Below are 11,553 nucleotides of genomic sequence, written 5' to 3'. Positions count from 1 at the left end.
CTTTTAGCCACGAGGTGGGGTGAGCAGCTAAATTCCTGATCTGAGCATGTGCACAGCCAATGCAAAGCAGACCACCATGGAGTCGGGGTTTGCCAAGCTAAATCACTGGAAAAAAACTCCTTCCCGGCTTCAGCCTTCGCCGCTTCATCTGTGGAAATGACCAACCTTAAACCTCAAGTTTCCAAAACAAATGCACACAGGGCAAGTGAATAATGCAAAAAAGCAGTGGTGGTGGAAGGCTGGGCTTGTGTCCCTGGACTCCGACTCCCACTTTCCGGCACCGAGCCCTGCGCTCAGCCTGGTGCCATGGCTGGCCCACCGGGAGGAACCGGGGCAAGAACTGGGCTGCCAGCGACCTAGTAGTGAAATAGTTATCTCAGCTGTCTTTCTCGGTAACTCTTGGAAAGTCCCCGAAATGACGTTTCTAACCTAACAATTAAAATGGGTTTAATTATAGAGAGGCTCAGAGCCCTGGGAACAAGCACCATCTACAGAACGAGTAAACAACTGCAGAAAATAATAGGCTGGTCTCTCCCCTGGTTACTTCGAACTTCTGGCCACAGCAAGGAAAAAAATAAAGGAAACTAGAAAGAAAAGGAAAATCGAGGAACCTGACTGCTCTCCTTAGATAAATAATAATAATACATTAAAAACAAGAATCTGGAATAGTTGGAGCCCGTGGGCGTTTCTCTCGGTTGGTTATTTTGGCAGTACTTGAAGACCGAAGGAGGGGAAAAAGATCAGCCGCCAGCTCAAAGTCCAGATCCCGCGACTCTAAAGCAAACAGAAGAGGAAGCGGATAGTTTGTTTGGAGTTCTCAGTGCGATGGCCGATCGGGTCAGCGCTGGGCTGCCCGAGGCGGGGGTTTCTTTTCTCCCAGCCATGCCCGAGCGCAAGGCAGGAGGAAAAGTCTGTGGTTCTGTGGCAGGGACCCCCTTTGCCCACCTATGTGGGGGAGGGGGCCCGGATGCCATCGCTTAGCCTTAGATGAAACACTCACTGAAGTTATAGTAAAGCTGAGCTTTGCCTCAGCTGGGCTCAGGGTTTAGGGGCAGATTTCACGCTGAGGCACCCCGGTACTGACAAGCCTTGAAGCATTTTGGTTTTGCTGTTTTATTTTTTTTTTTAACTCAGAAGCTGCCGCTGTCCTCCCCCCTCCTCTCCGCCGTATCGATATCAGCATGAATCATACGTTGCCTACTAAAATCTGGAACCCATTACTTGCTCAGAGACTTTTTTTTTTTCAGTTTTACAGTTTTGAGTTCTGGGGACTAGAAGAGAACTATACAGGGAGAAAAAAAATTATCAAGCACCCTTTTAAAGGGCGAACACAGATTTTAACAATTTAAATGAATGTGGATGTGAGCTGTTTCCCCTTGCAGAGCCCGTCAGGTCTCAATAAAAGTTGGAAAAAAGCAGTAAGGCTGGAGGGGGGAGATGTGAATGTACACAAAGGCAGCTCGCGGAAACGCGAAGGCGCGCGGCGCGGCCGACCACCGGACCAGTTTGAAAGCAGGCGGGCAGACCCCAGCCCGCTAAGTCGCGCGAGTTGTGAGACACGGCGCGGGCCGCGACTGCACCAGCGCGTCCCCGGCGCGCGGGGCTCCTGTCCCCCGGGGTGACGCGGGACAACGCGAGGCCGCAGCGCCGCGCGAGGGGCCCCGCACGCAGCCGCCGCCGCGCGCAGGCAGGGGGGTGCGCGCCCGCCTCGCGCCGCGCCGCGCCCCGCGGTACACGCGCGCACACGCGCGCTGGCACAGGCATGCAGAGGCCGCACAACTGGCTCCTCCTCAGCGCGCACACACACCCCGGCCCGGCCCGCGGGGGTTTCTTTCCCCCTTCGCCCCTCCTCCCCTCCCCCCTTCTTCCTCCCGAAAGTTTTTCTGGGCTTGCCCCCCCACCGGGTGATTCAGTCGCGGTGTCAATCACCCTGCCCTCCTCCTCCCCTTCCTCCCGCCGTCGGCTCCGCCTCCCGGGGGGTAAGTCCGAAACTTTATAAGTTGAGCTTTCCTCCGAGCCCGCTGGAAGCGGTGAGCGGGTGCGGCGGCTGGGAGGGCTGGTGGCGGCATCAGCAGCGGTGGGGGGGAGGCTGCGAGCCGGGGCGCTGGAGGCTGTGCCGTACCCACGCCGTGACTCTTCGTGTCTGTGCGCCGCTGCCCCACCCGCTTCCCCCCTCGCTCGCCGAAGATGTCCACAGCCCTCGTGTCGCCCACTATCTTCGACCTGAGCGAAGTTTTATGCAAGGTAAGAGCGCCGTCGGGGGCTGCTCCTCCAGCGTCGGGGCTCTTCAGCTACTTTGAGGTTCGTGTTTAATGTCTTGTTTCTGGGTTGTTCTGTTTTTTTTTTTCTCCCCTGTTTTCTGGTCGGGAGCAAGTTTGGCGCCGGGGCCGGAGGGTGCGGGGCGAGAATGAGTGCGGCCGCCCCGTCCCGGGGCGCGGGGTCCCACGCCACCGCCGCCCGCGCTTCCCGCCTCGGCCGCTCCGGAGGGCGGGGGGCAGCACTCCCCGCTCCCGGCGGGCTCAGCCGCGGCGCCGGGCAGGGGGGCCGGATCCTTCCTCTGCCCCCGGGTCCGCCGCGCTGCAACACGCCCGGGCGCGGCGGGCGGCGGCGCTGCCGCGGGGCCGGGCGGGCTCCTTCCCCGCGGGCTCGGCCGCCCCTCGCCCCTGGAGCGGGGTTGGGGGCAGCGGGGGCTGGGAGGGCGCCGCCGCCGCGCTGCGTGGGGAGCGGTGGGGCGGGCGCCAGGGCTGCACGCTGCCCTTCCCGCTCGCCGCAGTCCCCCGGGGGGCTTTCCCAGAACAGAGCTCCGACCTCGGAGTTTTTTTGGGTGCAGCCAACGGCTCCCCTGCGTCTGGCGCTTGGCTCGCTTAGTTACTACTCTCCGCGAGGGCTGCGCGGGGGATCGGGGAGGGGCGACCCGGGGCTCTCGGGTGGAGCGGCGAAAAGGGCTGAAGCAGATGTTGGTGCCGAGGGCGGGGGCCCGTTCGGGCAGGGCGGCCGCCGCTCCCCGGGCCCCCGTGCTCGGTGTCCGGCGGTGGGGAGCCGGCGGGGCGCCGCTCTGTGTGCTGTGTCGTGGGAGGCTCCTGGGGCTGCGTGGGGACGCCAGAGGAGGCGGTGGCAGTGACGGGCCCTTGCTTTCTCCCCGCAGAGCAACAAGATGTTGAATTACAGCCCCTCGGGTGTCAGCGGGTGCCTGCTGGACAGGAAGGCGGTGGGCACCCCGGCCGGCGGGGGTTTCCCTAGGAGGCACTCTGTCACCCTCCCCAACTCCAAGTTCCACCAGAACCAGCTCCTCAGCAGCCTGAAAGGGGAGCCGGCTCCCATGCTGGGCCCCCGGGAAAGCCGCTTCCGGGACCGCTCCTTCTCCGAGGGTGGTGAGCGCCTGCTGCAGCAGAAGCAGCCCGGGGGACAGGTCAACTCTAGCCGCTACAAAACGGAGCTGTGCCGCCCCTTCGAGGAGAACGGTGCCTGCAAATACGGTGACAAGTGCCAGTTCGCCCATGGCATCCACGAGCTGCGGAGCCTCACCCGCCACCCCAAGTACAAGACAGAGCTCTGCCGCACTTTCCATACCATCGGCTTCTGCCCTTACGGGCCGCGCTGCCACTTCATCCACAACGCGGAGGAGCGCCGTGCTGTGGCGGGGAGCCGGGAGCCCGCCGTCACCGACAGACCCCGCCTGCAGCACAGCTTCAGCTTCGCCGGCTTCCCCAGCACTGCTGCCAGCGGGCTGCTGGACAGCCCCACTTCCATCACCCCACCGCCCATGCTGAGCGCTGACGACCTGCTGGGCTCCCCCACCTTGCCTGACTGCGCCAGCAACCCCTTTACCTTCTCCAGCCAGGAGCTGGTCAGTCTCTTTGCCCCCAGCATGGGGGTGCAGGTGCCCAGTGGGAACTCCGCCACCACCTTCTTGTTCAGGCCCATGTCCGAGTCCCCCAACATGTTTGACTCGCCACCCAGTCCTCAGGACTCCCTCTCTGACCAGGAGGGTTATCTGAGCAGCTCCAGCAGCAGCCACAGCGGCTCAGATTCCCCTATCCTGGACACCTCAAGACGTCTTCCCATCTTCAGCAGACTCTCCATCTCTGACGACTAATCTGGGGTTTCCTCTTGCTCCCCCCCACCTCTATTATGATGTTAAGCTGTACTCCCCCTACCCTGTCCCCAGTAGTGTGAGCTGGATGTTAACATGTCTGCCTGCCTGCCGTAGACCCACTGGCTTAAACCTTAAGTGCCAAATTACAATGAAAAGCAATAACGTTTACAAAATTAGTGCCTTTTAACACTTTCACTGTGACTGTATTACCTCTCCAGCTGCAGAGGGCACCAGCAGCTCTGTGCACTTCCAGATGTGCAGGAAATGTCCAGAACCAGCTCCCTCCACTGGCCACGTACTGCATCGCCCTCTCCCAGTCCTTGCTCGACTGGCCAGTTTCTGCTAGGCTGCAGGCATGTGGGCAAGTGTTAACATCCAGTCCTCTTTCTCCCCTACCCTTAGAGACTAATCTTGCCTGGATCTGCTCAGGTCTGTGGGAAGAAAAGCTGAGAACGGACAAAGATTGTAACATGAGTGGGACTTCGACTGGGAGGAAGAAAACAAAAGAAAACAGAAACCAGATGGACTATGAGAGACTTGATTTTGGTGCTAAAGTTCCCCATGTATTCATGTGACATCTTAAATAAAGAAATAGAGGGGGTGGGGCCGACGCAAGTCATTCCACACACACAAAAGTTCATGTAAACAAAGTTCCAGTAGACATAGCTTTAATGGTTTTGCTCTAGAGTACTTTAGACCTATCTTAGAGCACTCACGCCAAGCTTTTTATTATTTTTTCTGGGTTTTTAATTTTGTATAACTTTTCAGAAATTGGAGAGCAAATTTTGCTTGTCACTGCACAACAATATAAAAAAGCTTATTTAACTTATCAAAACGTATTTATTGCCGAAACCTATGCTTTTTTTGTTAATTTTGTTCATATTTATCGGGATGATGAATCCATAGAATATATTCTTTTATGTTTAAATTATGATCTTCCATATTAATCTTAAGATTGTGAAGTCTTTTTTCCTTTTTTCCCCACAGTTTAATATATTATACTACAATGACATTTTTTGTAACTTTACACTTTTTTGGTTATTTTATTTTAAAAAATGAAAAATTAATTTAAAAAAATGCAAAAACTGTGTTTGGATTATTTATTTTAGAATTTCCCCCCCCCCTTTTTTTTTGTGTTGGACTGCAAATTGAGTTAATGTGCTTCTTTGACTTTCCTCTTATCCCCCTCTTCCCCTCCCCTGGGTCTTGCCTACCTGGGCTTTAGAATGTACATACCTGAGCTCTGTTCTGAGACAGTGTGGAAGGAAGATCTTCCTCTTTTTGTATAGATTCTTCAAGGAGAAAAGCCTTGGGCTCAAAGTGCCTATCTGAAGACATTCCAAATACAGTTTGTCTTTGCATTTCTGTATTCCAAGTTTGGAGTTTTTTGTGCCGAGGTGAACGGGACTGGCACAAAGAATAATGAATGTAATTTTTCCCCCCCTGTTACTGTTCACTACATTGCTTTTTCTTCCTCTTTGTGTGAGTTTATTTAAAAGAGTATCTCTTTTGTAACGACTGTTTGCAGTTTAAATCAATAAACCCCAAGTTTTTTCAAGAAACTGACAGTGGAGCTGGTTTTACTTGCAAAAATCAAGGGGTTGGTTTTAGACAACCACTCAAATGCAGATGCTTCCCTCCTCTTGACCCTTCTAGTCCCCAGCATGTGCTCAGGCATCCATCTTCGTCTCTGCTTCAATGGGTCTGCCCTGCAAGTGTGTGGGTGCATGGATCCATGGCAGCAAATACCTGATGTAACCTGCCTTCCTGGCCTCTAACCCTCTCTGTCTTTTACAGAGTCCTTCTCCCATCTTAAGCTCCTTGGTCTATTCCTGCAAGTTTCTTCCTGATCAGTGTAGCTTAAACCTTGGATGGGGTTTTGTTCCTCCCGTGTTCCTGCACAGCAACTTCTCCCTCAAGGAGAGCCATTGCGTGTTTTGAGTGAGGCTGAAGTGGAATGTTGCAAGTGGTACAGGTGGTCCCAGCTGTGGCTTGTCAGTGGTACTGGTCTGCTTTGGCAGAGTTGCTGTTTGGTGCTTTGTTGGAGAGGAGGATTAACTCCTAGCAAAATCTTGGTGTACACACAGATCACTCTGCTATTGCTGTCAAGCCCTCGTACCCCTTGAAGTATAGTCAGCAATCCCAGAAACTTGTGAAGCCAGGGTTTTGTGTAGGGACACTTCTTTGCCAGCACTGCTCATGGTGTTAAGTCTTGTGTTTTCACCCTTGAGCTCTCCTCTGGAGCAAGCTTGGTGCTCTTCATCTGCAACTGTTCCAGTTCTCTTCCAAAATGGGTGGAATATTACTGCCTTCAGCTGTCTTGACATGCCTCACTGTTCAGGAGAGATATTTCCTAATTCATGTTGGAAAAGTTCCTGCCAAAAAAAAGCCTCAAGGCTTACACTGATGTACCTTCCCTGCTGTTGGCTTTGTGCAACATGCTTTCTTGTGTGGTCTGGCAATAAAGGTGAGTTAGGTGTAGGAAAGATGGTGGAAGAGGAGTGTGGCTGGGAGAAGCTGGTTCAAATGAATAGCACAAAAGTTCTATGGGGAGTTTGCTCGGCAGATGCTGATGTAACTAGCACGTGGTGCAGTCTGCATGCTGATCCCTGAGCAAAGATCCCTGGTTGGGCACAGCCTGGGTACTGCTCAGCAGCCTTCAGATACCTTCTGCTGACCATAGCCTTGTGGACACGCACAATGGTGATGGTGCCCATGGGAGAGATGGGCTTCTGCCTGTGCTTGGCTGCACCAAGCACCCAAGCCTGCCACCTTCCCCGCTGCTGGAAGCTGAGCTGTTGGCCCCTGAAGAGCGATATGTATCTGATCTGGAGAGGATCCCAAGCCTATCACAGGGTGTGCATGTGGCGCTTGAAACTGCTTGCTTCCTCTCTGGCCTTTATGTGCAGCTCTTCAAACAAATAGTCTTTGCCCAGTTAATAATTGATGAAGAAAATAGCTGTATTAGTTGCACGGTGCTATTCATATGACAAAGAACTGCGAAGCTGTGCCAAAAGTAGGTCTTCACTCATGGTACCTGTGTACTTACCTTGTCTTTCTAATGCAGTGGTCCTGGGAAGCCAGCACCGTCTTTCTCCTGTGAGTTTATTAATGATAAATGCCCTGTCACTCAGTGTTTTGCTTTTTGAAACTAACCTTGAGCTAGGTCATGCGGGGGATAGAGAAGAGCAGAACAGGTAGCATCAGAAGCTTACTTCTGTAATAGTTTGTAAGACAGAGAGCATGAAAGGGCCTCCAGCAATGCAGGGATTTGCCTGATCTGATACCATTAGCATTCAGCGCAGCTTGAGTATATGGCAGCAGCTAGTCTGGAGGGACTTCTCCTTCCCTGGATTTACCATGGATGAGTGATCCATGCTGTTTCTTGTAGGGTTCGTCTGTGTCCCCTAGCAGTTCGCCATGGTTGGTAATAGCCTAGCCAAGGCTCAGAAAGGTAAAATAGCTGTTCCTGGCATGATGGTTTTGAGACACAAGTTCCTCTGACTTAAGGGCTCCTCCATGATCTGGCTCATTGATTTAGTGCATAAGACTCTCAGACTGGCCAGGAAGAAAGGGCTGGCCTGTGTGCTGGTGCAGTTTCTCCTGATGTGCCTCGTGTGCTGGGGCAGAGAAGAGCAGCAACAAGAACAAGATACCAGTCATCCCATGTGAGGTGGCATGGCAGAGTGTTCCCTGGTGCAATCACAGCTCTTACTGTGGGGCAGGGTGATACCTATGGTGGCTCTTGCTGTTCCTCATGTACTTTTTGTTATCGTCAGGAGTGCTTGCCATGGGCTTCTTGTCAGAAGACTGGGTCCATGCCTTTGGGCTGCAGGCATTAGCTATCACGCTTCTTGGCTTCAAAGTCAGGTGACTCTAATGCTATCCACCTTCAACATGTCTAGCTGTCTTTGGAAGTTACTGCCAGCATGTATGGCTGCCTGTGCCAGTTGCCTCTTGGTGAGGAGTAACATGATGACTTTGATCTGCAGAGCTTCAGGTGGCTCAAATCCCACTCTGATAGCTGTCTCCCTCCTTCCTAATTCCTGCAACAGCTGTAGGTCTCCCACTGACTGTACTGGCTACTCCCTTGCTATGGGCTACATGTGACTTTTGTACCAAAAGCTCTTCGGTTTTGCAATTGGGAGCTGTAGAAACAGAAGCCACCTCATTCACCAAACTGCTCTGTAGATGAGAGCTGCAAAGTCAAATAGGGTTTGTTGTTGTTGCTGATGTTTTTAAAGGCAGTTGGGAACTTTTCTATCTAGTTTTGCCAACCTTTGCTTAGCACCACTTGTACATAGCCATGGTGTAGCAGATTGCAAGCAACAAAAAATACCATTCAAAAAGATCCCTAAAATGCTTCAAGTTCCTGGTCCTGACAGAATTTGCCTCATCAGCATAAAATTGGAAAAGAACTTGGAGAAGTAGAGAACAGCAGAAATATGCCTGGAGGACTATTACTAACTGGCTTGAATTCTCAGTCTGTATGTCTCCTGCACAGGGAGGGCAATGGTCTGCAAATGGGACTTGGAGCTGCTGCTGCAAATCACATAGGGAAGACCAGCTCTGCCAGGCTGTGCAAGCAGAGGGGAGGTCGCCATGGGGCAGAAAAATGATGGGGTCACCGTGAGAGATTGGGAGGAAGGCAAGAGCTAGAGATCAAGTCCACACAGCATAGGGATAGCAAGAGTGAGAGACAAGCCATGTTGTCTCGAGTCTGAAGACTTCTTTACTAATGGTGTTGGGATGCATGAAGGCTCATGAACTGGGTCTTTCTCTCCAGTGGGTCTCAGGAGCAGCGGCACTGAGAAGGTCTGGATAATGTGGCCTGCTGGATACTATCTGATGACTATGCCCAAGGTTATGAATGAGTATTAAGCTGCAATAACACACACTAAAACCACAGCATGCCCTTTACACTTGCTAATTGCTGCAATTTGTGTGGCCTGCACTGGGAAAAGCCAGCACGTGCTGGAGTCTGGAGAAAGAGGCTTTGGGAGAAGATGCAGCGGTCAGTGTGTGAGCAGGGAGGCTCCCGGCTCCAGTGCTGGAGGTGTTGCAGGGGCTGGAGGCTGCAGGCCTGTCCAGGGGCAGTACTGACAGAAAAGCACAGCCCCAATGCTTGCCAGGGAGAGAGAGAGTGACCTGTGTTTGAGGGAGGCTCCTCGTACCCTACATGACAACAGGCAAACATTAAGACGTGAGGTCTTGCACCATGCAGTGGGGCCAGGGAGGCAGTTCTGCTGCAAGGAGGTGGTGTGATGAGTGACCACATGCTCTGGTGACCTGCAGAAGTGTGGTGGGTGAAGTGAAAACAGGCAAAAAAATTTAGACTGAAGAATAGTGCCTTCCTTACCCGGTGGCTGCAGAAAACGGGTCAGGAGAAGCCCATAGCAGAAGCAGTTTGCGGGGTATGAACCAGCCACAAACAGGAGGAAGACAGCAGAACTAGTGCTGGGAGGGAGTTCAGCTGGGAAGAAGGGGCCACACCCGTCAGAGAGGGTCTCTCTGGGGCTGGGATCGCTGGGAGGGATGGCGAGACTGGCTTGGTAGGGATGCTGCAAGTGTCTGCTGGGAACTCGTGGCACAGCCCTCATGCTTGAGGCCGAGTTCAGCCCAAAACGTTAGATGATTTTGCCTGGTGATGTAAAATGGCCTTTGTTTGGACACTCTCTGGCCTGTTAAGCAATGCCTCACAAAGCTGATGCTTATTCCCTAGAATACTTCCAGCGAAAAAAAAAAAAAAAGTTCCTCTAAGACATCCTAAGCCAATACCTGCTGTGACTAAGCCCTGTGGGCAGCTCCGCAGCTGATTTATATCCTCCCCCTCCAAACTGAAAGGGTTAGAGTGGAAACAGACGCCGCGTTAAACATAGCCGAGGGCAGCGAGCGGAGCGCCGGGCCGCGGGGCGGGGAGCGGGCGGGGGGCGGCTGCGGGCGGGGCGCGGGTCGGGTTTCCTCCCGGGCAGAACAGAGCTCCTTTTGGCTGGTGAAGCTTTATGGGCTCGCCTGGGTTTATTATACTGCAAATGTTTTGAATTCCACATCTTAATTTTCAGAGAGGCTTTGCTTAACTTTTGCTGCTTTTTTTCCCCCTGGTTTGATTTTTTTTTTTTTTTAACTACTGCTGCCTTAGCCCCTTCTTTGTGACTGGGTCTTGGTCAAACCTGCCGTTTTCTGAGCAAACAGGGGACCGGACTTCTCCCTGCCTGGGCTCCAGCTGCAAATTAATCTCTTTTCATAGTTTCATTTTATGTCCGCCCACTATCCCCACCACATTAACTTAGTCAACACATGGAAGTGAAATTTTTCCATGCAGGATCCTGCGGGCTGTAAGGCGGTGTGGAGCACCTGACTGCCAGCTCCGGAGTTTTCTTGCACCTCTGGGTGGAAGGAAGTTTCCTCATCCCCCACATATGTGAGCGGTTGTTGGTGTGATGTGAAAAGTTTTAACAACTGGAGGCAGTGGAAACATTTCAGGGTTCAGTATTTCTCTGTGTATTTTCAGCCCCAGCATACCGGCCAGGCAGAGGTAAAGCCATAGGTGTGGTCTGTTTGCAGTATCTCTGCTACTACCAGGCCACTGGTAGTTGGCGAATGGGCTGGCTGGACATCTTTCAGTGGAGTCATTCTGTCTCTGCAGGGTTTATCTCCCTCCCAGAGAGGACAGAAGGTGGAAGTGAGGACGATGCTGACAAAGACAGATGGAGTTTGGTTGGCCTATGTAGCAGATGCACTTTGTACTTCTACATGATGCCTTTCACGCATGGGCCTGGGAAGATTTTACAGGTATTTCGGGCACTTGGCAAATATAACTGTACCTATTCCACAGGTTTTAAAACTCCGTTAGATATACAACTGCTAAGTGAAGGGGATTGTCCAGCAGTGGCACAGTATCAGAGAAAGAGCTGCAAAAATAATTTAGGACTCCTGATACTTTTTCTCCTGTCTTAGTCTCCAGGCAACAGCAAATATTTCTCCTGAATACTCTGGATGAGCAGATGCCAACGTTGATTCACAGGAAAAGGATGTAGCCACGCAACCCATAGAAATGTTGTTTGGGATGGTAGCCACGGCCCCTAAGGAGACATTAAGCAATATGGAACAAACGTCAATGAAGTTATTTCTGGAAGCTCTCGCTGTGTTTGTTATAAAGAGATTTCTTGAGCAGTCTTATGCGGGAGCCACCATGATTTACCTTGATTACAGCTACATGGAGAGAATATACTGTGTTTCACAGCTCTGGAGATGCTGCAAGGGCTTTTGGGCATTAGCAAAGTCCTGATTTACTAAGAAGTTACAGTCACAAGAAATGAGGAATGATTTTGTTCAAGGCCAACATCAGAGTGTACAAGGTGTGCTTTTGTTTGGAAAAGGGATGACACTGAAAACGTGCAAAGAGGTTCCCTGCTTATTTTATCTCGGCCTCAAATCTTCTGTGCTGTGTTTACAAA

The 11,553-nt window shown here is 52.3% G+C and overlaps 1 protein-coding gene across 1 annotated transcript; it reads left to right on the top strand.

The window, feature by feature from the left end:
* Positions 1–2,064: 2,064 nt before the first annotated feature.
* Positions 2,065–5,634, top strand: ZFP36L1 (ZFP36 ring finger protein like 1). The gene is made up of 2 exons (XM_080344530.1): positions 2,065–2,244; positions 3,146–5,634. Exons 1-2 carry the CDS (start codon positions 2,188–2,190, stop codon positions 4,094–4,096), a joined length of 1,008 nt encoding a protein of 335 aa, XP_080200656.1. The 5' UTR covers positions 2,065–2,187; the 3' UTR covers positions 4,097–5,634.
* Positions 5,635–11,553: the final 5,919 nt, after the last annotated feature.

This window comes from Nesoenas mayeri (genome assembly GCF_963082525.1).
Source record: "Nesoenas mayeri genome assembly, chromosome: 5".
Lineage (NCBI taxonomy): Eukaryota > Metazoa > Chordata > Aves > Columbiformes > Columbidae > Nesoenas > Nesoenas mayeri.
The sequence above is the reverse complement of the archived record's forward strand: the minus strand, read 5'-3'. Positions and strand labels throughout refer to the sequence as shown.